General features: G+C 43.2%; 1 protein-coding gene across 1 annotated transcript in view; it reads right to left on the bottom strand.

The window, feature by feature from the left end:
* LOC144593844 (dynein axonemal heavy chain 8-like) overlaps window positions 1-16,907 on the bottom strand; it is a 624,642-nt gene that overhangs the window by 284,257 nt on the left and 323,478 nt on the right. Inside the window, exons 40-42 of the mRNA XM_078399962.1 lie at window positions 8,150-8,254; window positions 7,768-7,929; window positions 4,869-5,093 (exon numbers count right to left, since the gene is read on the bottom strand). Of these exons, the coding sequence (XP_078256088.1) occupies window positions 4,869-5,093; window positions 7,768-7,929; window positions 8,150-8,254 (492 nt within the window). The remainder of the gene's footprint in view (window positions 1-4,868; window positions 5,094-7,767; window positions 7,930-8,149; window positions 8,255-16,907) is intronic.

Raw genomic sequence — 16,907 nt, 5'->3', positions numbered from 1 at the left:
GGATGTGGTGGGCCGAAAGGTTTGGTTCCATGTTGTATAACTCCATGACTCTGCAATAGCTCTTGAATTGATTGACTTGTCAGGCTATTTTAAAGGAAGGATATTCTTGCTATTGAGGGCGTACAGCATAGGTTTACTAGGTAAATTCCCGGAATGGCGGGACTGTCATGTTGAAAGACTGGAGCGACTAGGCTTGTATACACTGGAATTTAGAAGGATGAGAGGGATCTTATTGAAACATATAAGATTATTATTGGGAGAGGCAGGAAACATGTTCCCAATGTTGGGGGAGACCAGAACCAGGGGGCACAGTTTAAGAATAAGGGGTAGGCCATTTAGAACGGAGATGAGGAAAAACTTTTTCAGTCAGAGAGTTGTAAATCTGTGGAATTCTCTGCCTCAGCAGGCAGTGGAGGCCAATTCTCTGAATGCATTCAAGAGAGAGCTGGATAAAGCTCTTAAGGATAGCAGAGTCAGGGGGTATGGGGAGAAGGCAGGAACAGGGTACTGATTGAGAATGATCAGTCATGATCACATTGAATGGTGGTGCTGCCCAAAGGGCCGAATGGCCTACTCCTGCACCTATTGTCTATTGTCTATTGGCAATTAACAGTCAACCCATTGGTGAGTATAGACTCATATATAAGATAAATCAGGTAAATACAGACAGTAGTGAACCAGATGGATTTTACAACAGCCTAATAATTTTGTTGTCGTCATTGTTAATGACTTTTTTGACTTTTCTGATAGCTGTTAATTTAATTTAATTCCACAACTGTGATGTACAAATATGAATTCAAGTCTTTGTATTGTTGGTGCAGATCTCTGGTTCACTAATCCCGTAATTTAAATGCTATATTTGATAAGCCAAATTAGGTTGTTGGGATCAGGGATTGAAAAAAAATATTAATCCTGCAAGTATTCCATTCCGTTTCTTTAAAGAACTGATCCATCTTTATTGGACCACCCACCCACCCACCAAAATCCATCCATCTATCCACCCACCCACCCAAATCCATCCATCCACCCTCCCACCCAAATCCATCCACCCATCCTTCCATACATCCAGCCAGGATAAATTATTACAAAGAAACATTGAGAATTGATGAATTATTTCGAGAATGTAATATCCATGAGTAACACATATCGGCAATCGTTTAGCTGAATACCTCTGCTCAGTCTGCCTAAACCTACATTTGGCAATCGTTTTGCTGAACACCTCTGCAAAGTCCACCTAAACCTACTTTATTTCCCGGTTGCTAAATACTTTAACGCCCTCTCCCATTCCCATACTGATGTTTCTGGCCTGGGCCTCCTCTACTGTCAGAGTGAGGCCCAATTCAAATTGGACGAACAGCACCTCATTTTTCATTTGGGCAGCTTACAACCCTACGATATGAATATTGACTTCTCTAACTTCAAGTAACATCTGCTTCCCCTCTCTGTCCATTCCTCCCTCATCCGAGTTCTCCGACCAGTCTGACTGTCCTCCTGATTAAATTGTATCTTTAATGTAGACTGGGCGATCGTTTCGCTGAACATCTTCGCTCAGTCCGCCTGGACTTACCTGATCTCTCGGTTGCTAAACATTTTAATTCTCCTTCCCATTCCCACACTGACCTTCTGTCCTAGGTCTCCTTCATTGTCAGAGTGAGGCTAAACGCAAATTGGAGGAACAGCATCTCATATTTCACTTGGGCAGCTTACAGCCCAGTGGTATGAATATTGATTTCTCTAACTTCAAGTAAGCCTGGCATTCCCACTCTCTCCAACCCAACTCCACCTAAGTCGCAACAGCTTCTCGTTTTCACCCAACAAACAGCTAATAATGGCCTGTTTCCTTTATCATTGTTACTTTTTTGCATATCTTTCATTCATTGTTCTACATCTCTCTACATCATTATCTATATCTCTCGTTTTCTTTTCCCGTGACTTTCAGTCTGAAGAAGGGTCTCGACCCGAAACGTCACCCATTCCTTCTCTTCAGAGATGCTGCCTGTCCTGCTGAGTTACTTCGGCCTTTTGTGTCTATCTTAAATTTTATCTTTTTATGCTTCTTTGTCACCTTCCCCGAGCTACAAATGATCTATTCTACATTTTCCTTGATCAGCGACCCCTTTGATGTCTCGTTTTCACACTTTACCCTTCATATCTGAGTCTCCCTCTCCGACTCTCAGTCTGAAGAAGAGTCTCAACCCAAATCATCGCCCATTCCTTCTATCCAAAGATGCTGCCTGTCCCGCTGAATTACTCCAGCATTTTAGGTCAATCTTTGTAAAACTTTGGGTTCTCTCAGTGTTTTCCAACTTGTTTGAGAAACTCACCACTGCTCTACAAGATATTCTTTGTGCCTGTTCCTATCTGAGCTGTAATTAAGAGGGACACTGCGCCCCACGTGCAAGCCAGATTCAGGTAACAGGTGAAACACAAAATTCCCTCCAAGGCAAACAGTGACTGAATAAACCAATGATCTCAAGCTACTGAGAATATCCTTGTCTATAAATCTGTTTTTGAAATGTGCTTTTAAGCACCATGTAATTGAATTTTGATAGTTTGTGAATAAGCTGTCAAAATGCTGTCAGACTGAGAAATGTATTCTGCACTCTGTATCTATTGTACTTGAATTTGACTTGATTGTGATTATGCATAGCATTATCTGATTGATGGGAACAATCTGTGAACTTGAGCACGGGGATAAGGAATGGCTTATGACTCAAGGTTACAATTGTTAAGAACCTAGACAGAATAACAACCCCTTCTCGGATTAATGTAATGCCAACCAGCCCCCTTGGATCATGACGAATAAGGAAGGGACATAACATAGGGCAATTGGTTCTGAAACAGTAAAAGGCTCCACAAGGATTGATTGCTAACACATCCTAATCATCCTATATAGATAAGAAAGCCTGTTTTTCAGTTCTTTGGTCTGTAAGATCTGTAGTTTTGTGGTGTGGCTTTGCTTAGTACTTTGGCTCTGCAGAATTTTACTTTGTTACGATGTTGTGATGTTTGTAAACTGCAAATAAAGTAGCATTGTAACCTACTACCGGGCAACACACAGTGGTCTAACACTAGCACTATTACAGGTTACGATATTCAACTTTGCATTTCAGTTGCAATATGTGGCAACATGTGACAATAATTTGATATAGAAGGAGGCAGTGTTGGAAGCAATCAGCAGGTAAGTCGACAGTTGTATTGGGAATGCAGAGGAGATTCACCAGAGTGATGCCTTGGATGTAATGTTTCAGTAATGAGGAGAGACTGGAGAGGCTTCAGTCTGTATTCCCAGGAGTGGAGGAGGTCAGGAGGGCATGATTGAGGTATATAAAATCCTAAGGGGTACAGATCGGGTAGACTGAAGGAAATTTTCCATCTGTCTAAGAAACAAATGAAGATATATGTAAAAGGTTATGGAGAAGAGATTTGGAGGGGATCTGCGAGGACATTTCTCACCCAGAGAGTTTTAGTTATCTGGAATACACTATCTGGAAGATTGGTGGAAGCAGAGTCACTGACAGCATTTAAAAAGATGAGCATTTGAATCACCTAGGCTATGGGCCAACTGTTGGAACATGGGATTAAAGTGTATGCACGCACATATACAGAAATGGATGTGGTGGGCCGAAAGGTTTGGTTCCATGTTGTATAACTCCATGACTCTGCAATAGCTCTTGAATTGATTGACTTGTCAGGCTATTTTAAAGGAAGGATATTCTTGCTATTGAGGGCGTACAGCGTAGGTTTACTAGGTAAATTCCCGGAATGGCGGGACTGTCATGTTGAAAGACTGGAGCGACTAGGCTTGTATACACTGGAATTTAGAAGGATGAGAGGGATCTTATTGAAACATATAAGATTATTAATGGTAGACGCAGGAAACATGTTCCCAATGTTGTGGGAGACCAGAACCAGGGGCCACAGTTTAAGAATAAGGGGTAGGCCATTTAGAACGGAGATGAGGAAAAACTTTTTCAGTCAGAGAGTTGTAAATCTGTGGAATTCTCTGCCTCAGCAGGCAGTGGAGGCCAATTCTCTGAATGCATTCAAGAGAGAGCTGGATAAAGCTCTTAAGGATAGCAGAGTCAGGGGGTATGGGGAGAAGGCAGGAACAGGGTACTGATTGAGAATGATCAGTCATGATCACATTGAATGGTGGTGCTGCCCAAAGGGCCGAATGGCCTACTCCTGCACCTATTGTCTATTGTCCATTGGCAATTAACAGTCAACCCATTGGTGAGTATAGACTCATATATAAGATAAATCAGGTAAATACAGACGGTAGTGAACCAGATGGATTTTACAACAGCCTAATAATTTTGTTGTCGTCATTGTTAATGACTTTTTTGACTTTTCTGATAGCTGTTAATTTAATTTAATTCCACACCTGTGATGTACAAATATGAATTCAAGTCTTTGGATTGTTGGTGCAGATCTCTGGTTCACTAATCCCGTAATTTAAATTGGGAAAGGCAGACCATTTTGTTAAAATTTCAATTGAAGGGCTGAATCTTTACAGGCCCAACCTCCTCCCTCCCTTACTGATTATTGGTTATGTTCCAACTGGTACATGCAGGAATACATGTATTCTTTAATTCCTGAGAATTATGAAGCCACAGTTTAAAAGTCGTAACTTTTCCAAAACACATCACCTGCCACAGAATCATACCAATTTACTAAACTATTGACAAAATTAAAAGCATAATAATAAACCATAGAAAAATGGTAAACTTTTTAAAAAAATGAATGGCAAGATGTCCCCCTGTAAATGGCATTGGCTAATTAGACTAATTCATCATTGATGTAAACGAATAACAAAAACGAGAGAAATCAGAAATTAAGATACAAGAATAATTTTTTCACCATACCAATTCATCAAAGATGTCCCTCTGGTGAACATGAATGGTGACAAGAGTTTCGAACTGGATTCTTTGAAACTTAGTCAAGTCGTGGGTTGTTTGACTGATCAGCGAGTTCAACAGCTCCAGGAACTTTTGATTAGTTGTTTGCATGATCTTTTTACTGTCTTTTGAAGCTTTAATTGCATCCTCTGAGTCCCGTGTCCACAGTATTTGGAGAGCTAGAATTCCTACCTTTAGGCATAAAGGGACAGAGATCATATGTACATAAAATTTGAACCAGTGAAACCTCCAGTGTGATGTATATGGATTTGTAAAAAGCAAGTCTAGACATCTTTTTTTTTAAAGATAAAATACCAATCTTACCAACTTTGGCAACAGCGCTAACTTGACCCCAATGAAACATGCCCATAATGTAGAAGACAGCAAAACACTTTCGCTGTAGCTGTTTCACTATATTCTGCACTTTCTTTCGTGCTACCCAATGTACTCATGTTTTGTATGATTTGCCTGGATAGCCCATTGTGGGCCTTACACTTTTTCAAATCAGCACTTTCTCTCTAGTTATAATGCTATACGCTATAACACTATATTCTGCACTTTTTTTTCTCTCTCGTACTATACTACCTGTTGTTCATGTTCAATGGGTTGATTGTACTCATGTATAGTGTACTTTGACTGAACAACATGCAAACGAAGTTTTTCCCTTTATCTCAGCACACATGACAATAATAAGCCAATAACAAACCAATTGGAATTTAGAAGGATGAGAGGGGATCTTATTGAAACATATAAGATTATTAAGGGGTTGAACACGTTAGAGGCAAGAAACATGTTCCCAATGTTGGGGGAGTCCAGAACCAGGGGCCACAGTTTAAGAATAAGGGGTAGGCCATTTAGAACGGAGATGAGGAAAAACTTTTTCAGTCAGAGAGTTGTAAATCTGCGGAATTCTTTGCCTCAGAAGGCAGTGGAGGCCAATTCTCTGAATGCATTCAAGAGAGAACTCTTAAGGATAGCGGTGTATGGGGAGAAGGCAGGAACGGGGTACTGATTGAGAATGATCAGCCATGATCACATTGATTGGTGGTGCTGGCTCGAAGGGCCAAATGGCCTCCTCCTGCACCTATTGTCTATTGTCTATCAATACCAAAAGCCAAAGGAAGGATGTAATTGCATTGGAAAGAGTGCTGAGGAGATTTACCAGGATGTTGCCTGGGGTGATGCATATCAGTTATGTGGAGAGATTGAATGTGCTGTGTTTGTTTTCCTTGGAACAGAGGACACTGAGGGGGACTTGATGGAGGCAAACAAAATTACAAGAGGCATAGACAGGGTAGAAAGTAGGAAACATTTCCCATGGCAAATGGGTCTACAACCAGGGGTTATTGGTTCAAAGTGAGGAGTAAGAACTTCAGAAGGGATCTGTGGAAGATTTTTTTTTAAACAGAGTGGTTACAATTTGGACCATACTGTTTGAGAAAACAGGTACTCAGACAACATTTAAAAAGCATTTGGATAAGCACTTATTCACAAAATGCTGGAGTAACTCAGCAGGTCGGGCAGCATCTCGGGAGAGAAGGAATGGGTGACGTTTCGGGTCGAGACCCTTCTTCAGACTGATAAGCACTTGACTGGCTGAGAAATGGGAAAAATATACATTAGGTTGATAGCACCATGATGGTTGGCATAGACATATCCGCAGGGCCCAATTCTGTGCTTATGACTCTAGAACCAAGTTCTGGATGATAATGTAGAAATCTGGTCTCAAACTTGGCTTAGGGATTAATATTGCACCAAATTGAAGAGTTTAATTTAGTTTCAGACATATTACAAGAAGTTGGATGAATTAGGCGACTAGGATAAGAAAATTGGCATTCCCAATATTCAGCTTGTAAAATTTTCAGATAAGCAAATTGGCATCTTATAAACAACAGCATAGGTGATAACAGCTGGGCATTCTCAATATACGTGGAAATGTTTCAGGCAGAAATTAGATGAAAAAACAGGAGAGATCCAAGGGTAGTGAAACAATTGCAGGAAGAAGCTCATCAAAGACAATTCTCCAGCTATGACTAGATAGATAAGATTGTGACCAGGTGAATATTATCACAACTCATCAGAACAAAGATGTTGAGATAATGGAGGAGAACGGTTTGGCCAACTGTGTCAAAAGATGGAGACAGGTTAGAAAACGGAAACATTTTTTTACAATCTCATCAGATGTTATTGGCAATTTGAACAGTTATGGATGAGAGGGGATTGGAGGGTTATGGTCTGAGAGCAGGTAGATGAGACTAGGTCAGAGAGAGTGGTCGGCGTGGACTGGTAGGGCCGAACGGGCCTGTTTCCGTGCTGTAGTTGTTATATGGTTATATATGGTATATGGTTATGTGGATAGGAAAGGTTTAGAGAGATCTGTGTTAAAAGCAGGCAAATGAGATTGGCTTAGATGGCCATTTTGGTTGCAATAGACAAAGGGCTTGTTTCTGTGTTGTATTATTCTATAAATCTTGATACTGACAAGACCAACACCACTTCCGATCAACTTGGTGAGGAAGAAGTAAGGTTGGAAAGGAACTGGCAGTTTACAAAATAAAAGTCCAGGGTTGTTTCTTTAAAGCGATGAGAGCAGGTAAGGAGAGGAGCGCAGTACATGCGTAAAAAGATTAACAATACTGACCAGTGTAATGATTTTGCAGAAATATTGTGAAGTCCGCAGTTCAAAGTAAATGGGGCAGAAATGGACAATGATTGTATAAATAGATTTGGAGACACAAAGATGAAGGATTTAAATAATTGGCTTAGAGCAGTTACACATAGAAGATCTAACCCAGGCGATCCAGACTAACCTAGGCTATCAGTGATAACATGCATCTGTAGTACGACAATAAATGTATTGCATTACCTGGCCAGGAGCATCATAAAGGAAAGGTATTAGGTGGAAGTCTGGTTCACTGAAGCTGTAGAATGCTAATTTGATTACAGTGTGTAATGAAGATTGCTGCAAACGCAATAAGTCACTTAACCATATTTCCACAGGGCCCTTAGCAATCACGGGGGCATCCAACTAAACAAGAAATCATTTTTTTAAAATAGGCAAATTAGACAGAAAATTGCAAATATGCAGACCTAAATCTCCAGAAAGTGTAGAAATACAGAGCAAGCTATCTCAAAATTATTTTCAAATGCTCTCAAATATGAAATATCTACAATATCCAACTGAAACAAAGAACAATAATCTGCAAAGCTACTAGGGTTAAAAAAACTTTAAATCTGAATGAACTCACATGGATTTGTTCATCCTCCCTGGAAATAACAGACAATATGCGATCATAATCCTTAGGATGGAATTCCACTTTATGTACATTATCAAATATTCCTGCTAAATGGGCCTGAACAAAGAAAGCATACAACAAAATTTATGACCCTTAAACAAAAGTGGGCCCAATTGCACTAAACGTACTGTCGAACACTATATTAGGCTCAGTTAGAACTGTACTGTGAAGCCTAGCTTTTAATCAAAGGGCAGCACAGTGGTGTTGCTCAGAGATCTCCAAACTATGGCCCGCGGGCCACATCTGGCAAGATTTTATCCGGCCCGCCACAAGATTTTATCCGGCCCGCAGCAAGCTCTTAGGTGGCGGGAACTGGAGGCAGGAAGGTTCACTGGAGAACGGATTGCCACCGACCCAGAGCTGGGACAAGGTGAGAGATCACAGCGCCCCCTCGCAAACACCAAACTCAAGGAAACTTTGCTCCTCGCCGCCACCGTCGCCAATCACCCCGGGTAGAGAGAGGGGGAGAGAGAGTCGGGGTAGAGGGAACAGCGGGTGAGAGCGGAAGCGCGGGGAGGGTGAGAGTGTCAGAGGGTCCGGTGAAGGAGCGCCGCCATTTGTGGGGACTGCTCTCTCTCTCCCTCTCTCTCTCCTCTCCCTTTCTCCCAGAGCCAACGAGATCTGTGCCGCTCCTCCACTCTCTTCCCCGGTCCCGTCTCCCTCTATTGAAATAAGAACAAACACAAGTGAAACTTCCCTCTTCGCCACTGCCACCGCTCACCCCGGGGATGTGGGGCGTCTGAACAACGACTACACTTGTGTTTGTTCTTATTTCGCTGCGTTAGAGGGAGACGGGACCGGGGAAGAGAGTGGAGGAGCGGCGCAGATCTCACTGGCTCTGGGAGAGAGAGAGAGAGAGAGAGGGAGAGGGAGCAGGGGGGAGCAGCCCCCACAAGTGGCAGCACTCCTTCACTGGACCCTCTGACACCCTCCCCAAGCTCCAGCTCTCACCCGCTGCTCCCTCTACCCCGACTCTCTCCCCCCCCTCTACCCCTCTCCTCTCTCCCCCCCACCCTCTCTACCCCTCTCCTCTCTCTCTCCCCCCCACTCTACCCCTCTCCTCTCTTCCCCCCCCTTCCCCCCCCTCTACTCTCTTCCCCCCCCACCCCAGTTGTGGTCTGTTTTTTTTCTGTTTTATAAATAATTGTATACCTACGGTATATATATATTCCAATATTTCAAGCTCTTTTTAAAAATTGATTCTTTATTTGTTGCCATATAAACTTAATGTAAACTAACCTAATCAAACCTATCCTAGTTTAACCTTTCCTAATCTAATCTAACGTAACCTCGTCTAAACTTTTCTGAGATCATTAAATTTATAAAACTCACTTCTTTATTTTTTCCTACAGCCCGCATAAATGTGCCAAATATATAATGTGGCCCTCATGCTGAAACGTTTGGAAGCCCCTGGTGTAGCTGGTAGAGCTGCTGTCACACAGTGCCAGAGACCCAAGTTTGAATCTGACCTTTGGTGCTGTCTGTGTGGAGTTTGCAGGTTCACCTTGTGATCACGTGAGTTTCCTTCCACATTCCAAAGATGTGCAGGTTTGTAGTTAAATTGGCCACATAGAATTAGTGAATGGGTGATTGATGATCGGCATGGACTCGGTGAGCTGAAGAGCCTGTTTCCATGCTGTATCTTTCCAATTAAAAGCAATATAACACTGAACAAGGCAGGGTGGGTGGGCACCGAGAGTGGAGGAAACAACAGGGGAACAGCCAGTAGAGTGCGATCGTCATTTGTCTGCAAGGACTCTGATGAAAAATTGTATGAGACATTATTTTGAGGAATATAAAGCACGCATGTAAGACCTCAAGCAGACAGTTAAATGTCTTTGGCAAAACAGATTAAAGAAAATTCAAAGCCTTTTTATTTGTACATTAGAAACAAGAGGGCAACTAGAGAGATAATAGGACTGCTCAAGGAGAAAGGAGAGAATTCATACTTGGAGTCCGAGGATGATGGCAAGACCCTAAACTAGTGCTTTACATCTGTATTCATCAAGGAAAAAGCATGGAGGATAGTGAGATCAGTGCAGGGTACACTAATATGCTGCAGCAGTTTGAGATCAAGAATGTTTGTGATGTTGGTTTTCTTGAAATGCATTAAAGTGCAAAAATCCCCAAGGCCTGATGGGATCTTGATGTTGTCGAAGTAGAGATGAAATCTTCAAGTTGTTAGGAGTAAATATTACAAGCAATTTGTCCTGGACCAACCATATTGAAGCAATGGCCAAGAAAGCACACAAACACCTTTACTTCCTTCGAAGGCTTAGGAAGTTCGGCATGTTCCAATAGACAATAGGTGCAGGAGTAGGCCATTCGGCCCTTCGAGCCAGCACTGCCATTCAATGTGATCATGGCTGATCATTCTCAATCAGTACCCCGTTCCTGCTTTCTCCCCATACCCCGACTCCGCTATCCTTAAGAGCTCTATCTAGCTCTCTCTTGAATGTATTCAGAGAATTGGCCTCCACTGCCCTCTGAGGCAGAGAATTCCACAGATTCACAACTCTCTGACTAAAAAAGTTTTTCCTCATCTCTGTTCTAAATGGCCTACCCCTTATTCTTAAACTGTGGCCCCTGGTTCTGGACTCCCCCAACATTGGGAACATGTTTCCTGCCTCTAACATGTCCAATCCCTTAATAATCTTATACGTTTCGATAAGATCCCCTCTCATCCTTCTAAATTCCAGTGTATACAAACCTAGTCGCTCCAGTCTTTCAACATAGGACTGTCCCGCCATTCCGGGAATTAACCTAGTAAACCTACGCTGCAAGCCCTCAATAGCAAGAATATCCTTCCTCAAATTTGGAGACCAAAACTGCACACAGTACTCCAGGTGCGGTCTCACTAGGGCCCTGTACAACTGCAGAAGGACCTCTTTGCTCCTATACTCAACTCCTCTTGTTATGAAGGCCAACATTCCATTGGCTTTCTTCACTGCCTGCTGTACCTGCATGCTTCCTTTCAGTGACTGATGCACTAAGACACCCAGATCACGTTGTACGTCCCCTTTTCCTAACTTGACACCATTCAACTAATAATCTGCCTTCCTATTCTTACCACCAAAGTGGATAACCTCACACTTATACACAATAAACTGCATCTGCCATGCATCCGCCCACTCACACAACCTGTCCAAGTCACCCTGCAACCTCATAGCATCTTCCTCACAGTTCACACTGCCACCTAGCTTTGTATCATCGGCAAATTTGCTAATGGTACTTTTAATCCCTTCATCCAAGTCATTGATGTATATTGTAAATAGCTGCGGTCCCAACACCGAGCCTTGCGGTACCCCACTAGTCACTGCCTGCCATTCAGATGAATACGTGGCTTGAAAAATGGTGCAAGGGGGAGCGATTCAAATTTTTAGGACATTGGAACCAGTTCTGGGAGAGGTGGGACCAGTACAAACAGGACGGTCTGCACCTGAGCTGGAATGGAACCAATGTCCTAGGGGGGAGTGTTTGCTAGTGCTGTCGGGGAGGATTTAAACTAATGTGGCAGGGGGATGGGAGCTGGAGCAGAGAGACAGAAGGGTGTAAAATGAGGGTAGAAGCAACAGGTAGCAAGGTGAAAAATAAAAGTGGCAGGCAGACAAATCCAGGGCAAAAATCAAAAAGGGCCACTTTTCAACATAATCGTATAAGGGGTAAGAGAGTTGTAAAAACAAGCCTGAAGGTTTTGTGTCTCAATGCAAGGAGTATACGTAATAAGGTGGATGAATTAAATGTGGAGATAGTTATTAATGATTATGATATAGTTGGGATTACGGAGACATGGCTCCAGGGTGACCAAGGCTGGGAGCTCAACATCCAGGAATATTCTATATTCAGGCGGGATAGACAGAAAGGAAAAGGAGGTGGGGTAGCGTTACTGGTTAGAGAGGAGATTAAAGCAGTGGAAAGGAAGGACATTAGCTTGGAGGAAGTGGAATCGATATGGGTAGAGCTACGAAACACTAAGGGGCAGAAAACGCTAGTGGGAGTTGTGTACAGGCCACCTAACAGCAGTAGGGAGGTTGGGGATGGCATCAAGCAGGAAATTAGAAATGCATGCACTAAAGGCGCACAGTTATAATGGGTGACTTCAATCTACATATAGATTGGGTGAACCAAACTGGCAGGGGTGCTGAGGAAGAGGATTTCTTGGAATGTTTGAGAGATGGTTTTCTAAACCAACATGTCGAGGAACCAACGAGAGAACAGGCCATTCTAGATTGGGTATTGAGTAATGAGGAAGGGTTAGTTAGTAGTCTTGTTGTGCGAGGCCCCTTGGGCAAGAGTGATCATAATATGGTAGAGTTCTTCATTAGGATGGAGAGTGACAAAGTCGATACAGAAACAAGTGTTCTGAACTTAAAGAAAGGTAACTTTGAGGGTATGAGGCGTGAATTGTCCAAGATAGACTGGCGATTGATGCTGAAAGGGTTGACGGTGGACATGCAATGGAAGGCATTTAAAGGTCGCATGGATGAACTACAACAAGTGTTCATCTCAGTTTGGCAAAAGAACAAACCAGGAAAGGTAGTGCATCCGTGGCTAACAAGGGAAATCAAGGATAGTATTAAAACAAAAGATGAAGCATACAGATTAGCCAGAAAAAGTAGCATACCAGAGGACTGGGAGAAATTCAGAGTCCAGCAGAGGAGGACAAAGGGCTTAATTAGGAAAGGGAAAATAGATTATGAGGGAAAACTGGCAAGGAACATAAAAACAGACTGCAAAAGCTTTTATAGATATGTCAAGAGAAAAAGATTAGTTAAGGCAAATATAGGTCCCTTGCAGTCGGAAACAGGTGAATTGATCATAGGGAACAAGGAGATGGCAGACCAATTGAACAAATACTTTGGTTCTGTCTTCACTAAGGAAGACATAAACCGTCTGCCGGAAATAGCGGGGGACCGGGGGTCTAATGAGATGGAGGAACTGAGGGAAATCCAGGTTAGTCGGGAAGTGGTGTTAGGTAAATTAAATGGATTAAAGGCAGATAAATCCCCAGGGCCAGATAGGCTGCATCCCAGAATGCTTAAGGAAGTAGCCTCAGAAATAGTGGATGCAATAGTGATAATTTTTCAAAACTCTTTAGATTCTGGAGTAGTTCCTGAGGACTGGAGGGTAGCTAATGTAACCCCACTTTTTTAAAAGGGAGGGAGAGAGAAAATGGGGAATTATAGACCAGTTAGCCTAACATCGGTAGTGGGGAAAATGCTAGAGTCAGTTATTAAAGATGTGATAGCATCACATTTGGAAAGTGGTGAAATCATCGGACAAAGTCAGCATGGATTTACCAAAGGCAAATCATGTCTGACGAATCTGATAGAATTTTTTGAGGATGTAACTAGTAGAGTGGATAAGGGAGAACCAGTCGATGTGTTATATCTGGACTTTCAGAAGGCCTTCGACAAGGTCCCACATAGGAGATTGGTGTACAAACTTAAAGCACACGGTATTGAGGGTTCAGTGTTGAGGTGGATAGAAAATTGGTTGGCGGACAGGAAGCAAAGAGTAGGAATAAACGGGTCCTTTTCGGAATGGCAGGCAGTGACTAGTGGGGTACCGCAAGGCTCAGTGCTGGGACCCCAGTTATTTACAGTGTATATTAATGATTTGGACGAGGGAATTGAATGCAACATCTCTAAGTTTGCGGATGACACGAAGCTGGGTGGCAGTGTTAGCTGCGATGAGGATGCTAGGAGGCTGCAGAGTGACTTGGATAGATTAGGCGAGTGGGCAAATGCATGGCAGATGCAATATAATGTGGATAAATGTGAGGTTATCCACTTTGGCGGCAAGAACAGGAAAGCAGAGTATTACCTGAATGGTGACCGATTGGGAGAAGGGGAGATGCAACGTGACCTGGGTGTCATGGTGCACCAGTCATTGAAAGCAAGCATGCAGGTGCAGCAGGCAGTGAAGAAAGCGAATGGTATGTTGGCATTCATAGCAAGAGGATTTGAGTTTAGGAGCAGGGAGGTTTTGCTGCAGTTGTACAGGGCCTTGGTGAGACCGCACCTGGAGTATTGTGTGCAGTTTTGGTCTCCTAACCTGAGGAAAGACGTTCTTGCCTTAGAGGGAGTACAGAGAAGGTTCACCAGATTGATCCCTGGGATGGCGGGACTTACATATGAGGAAAGACTGGATAGACTGGGCTTGTACTCGCTGGAATTTAGAAGACTGAGGGGGGATCTTATAGAAACATATAAAACTCTTAAGGGGTTGGTGAGGCTAGATGCGGGAAGATTGTTCCCGATGTTGGGGGAGTCCAGAACCAGGGGTCACAGCTTAAGGATAAGGGGGAAGTCTTTTAGGACCGAGATGAGAAAACATTTCTTCACACAGAGAGTGGTGAGTCTGTGGAATTCTCTGCCACAGAAGGTAGTTGAGGCCAGTTCATTGGCTATATTTAAGAGGGAGTTAGATGTGGCCCTTTTTGCTAAAGGGATCAGGGGGTATGGAGAGAAGGCAGGTACAGGCTACTGAGCTGGATGATCAGCCATGATCATATTGAATGGCGGTGCAGGCTCGAAGGGCCGAATGGCCTACTCCTGCACCTATTTTCTAAGTTTCTATGTTTCTATGTTTCTATTCTGAAAGGGACCCATTTATCCCCACTCTTTGCTTTCTGTCTGTCAACCAACTTTCTATCCATGTCAGTACCCTACCTCCAATACCATGTGCTCTAATTTTGCCCACCAATCTCCTATGTGGGACCTTGTCGAAGGCTTTCTGAAAGTCGAGGTACACCACATCCACCGGCTCTCCCCTGTCAATTTTCCTAGTTACATCCTCAAAAAATTCCAGTAGATTAGTCAAGCACGATTTCCCCTTCGTAAATCCATGCTGACTCGGAACGATCCTGTTACTGCGATCCAAATGCTCCGCAATTTCGTCTTTTATAATTGACTCCAGCATCTTCCCCACCACTGATGTCAGACTAACTGGTCTATAATTTCCCGTTTTCACTCTCCCTCCTTTCTTGAAAAGTGGGATAACATTAGCTACCCTCCAATCCACAGGAACTGACCCGGAATCTATAGAACATTGGAAAATCATTACTAATGCGTCCACAATTTCTAGAGCCACCTCCTTAAGCACCCTGGGATGCAGACCATCAGGCCCTGGGGATTTATCAGCCTTGAGTCCCATTAGTCTACCCAAAACTTTTTCCTGCCTAATGTGGATTTCCTCCAGTTCCTCTGTCACCCTAGGATCTCTGGCCACTAGAACATCTGGGAGATTGTTTGTATCCTCCTCAGTGAAGACAGAGTTACTTTCACCAACATCAACAGATGCGACGCAGAAGCATTTTATTGGGATGCATCACAGCATGTTTGGGAACAGCTCCATACAAGACCACAATAAATTGCAGAGAGTTGTGGATGTAGCCCAGACCATCACACAAACCAACCTCCCTTCTAATGACTCCATCTACACTTAAAGCTGCCTCGGCAAGGTCACCAGCAGAAACAAAGGCCACTCCCTCTTCTCCCCTCTGCCATCAGGCAAGAGGTAGAGAAGTTTGAAAAGGCATATCTCCAGATTCAGGGCTCTTCCCAGCTGTTAGCAGGCAACTAAACTATCTATCATTAACTGGAGAGCAGTCTTGACCTCCCATCTACCTCATTTGGAGGCCTTTGGACTATCTTCAATTGGACTTTACTATACTTTATCTTGCGCAAAACGTTATTCCTTTTATCTTGATTTTTCCCCGTGGACAGCTTGACTGTAAACACATATAGTCTTTTCACTGAATGGATAGCATGCAACAAAAAAAGCCTTTCACTGTACCCAAGTACACGTGACAATAATAAACTAAACTAAAGCTGGGGACTCAATGACGCCAACCTCAAAACTGTGCTGTCAAAATACAATCAGTTTGTCTCCTGGCCAACAAGAGGCCTAAACACCCGTGACCACTGCTACACAACCATCAACCAACAACCATGCTTCTACCCCTGTTTACAAACAGAAACTGAAGCAAGAGGATCTGGTGCAGAAACTTGTGCAGTGCTGGTCTGAGGAAACAGATGACACTGCTTTGATTCAGTGGACTGGTCCATGTTCAAGGAATCTTTAGCAAACCTGGATGAATATGCCATTGCTGCCACAAAGTTTAACAACAAATGTGTAGAGGACTGTGTTCTAAAGAAGATGATACGTGTATTCCCCAATCAGATACCATGATTGAATCATGAGTTTCACTCCCAGATGAAGTCTAGGTCTGCAGCATTCAAGAGGTACAGGAAATCTATCTGTGACCTTTGCAGAGCCAATAGGAATGCCAAGAGGGAATTCTGGACTAATCTGGACTCCCGAAGCAATGACACGGATAACCGTAGTTTGTGGCAAGGCTTGCACACTATAACGGACTGTAAAACGAAGGCATGTAGTATTCCTGGCATCAATAGGTCCCTCGCTGATGAACTCAATGCATTGTACACCCACTTTGAAGAGAAGGTCAGTGGAGGAATGCCACCCACTGCATCGGTACACCTGTACCAATGGTTACCGAAGCAGATGGAAGATTGACTTTTCTGAGAGTGAAACCAAGGAGAGCATCTGGTCCAGATGGAGTTCCTCGCCATGTCCTCAGGACCTGTGCGGATCAGCTGGCAGAGATATCCACAGACAATTCACATTGTCTGTTATATAGACAACAAGGACTCTTATGTTAGACTCCTGTTTATCCACTATCCCC

The sequence above is a fragment of the Rhinoraja longicauda genome, chromosome 5, assembly GCF_053455715.1.
Source record: "Rhinoraja longicauda isolate Sanriku21f chromosome 5, sRhiLon1.1, whole genome shotgun sequence".
Classification (NCBI taxonomy): domain Eukaryota; kingdom Metazoa; phylum Chordata; class Chondrichthyes; order Rajiformes; family Arhynchobatidae; genus Rhinoraja; species Rhinoraja longicauda.
Note: the sequence above shows the minus strand (reverse complement) of the source record. Positions and strands in the feature narration are given on the sequence as shown.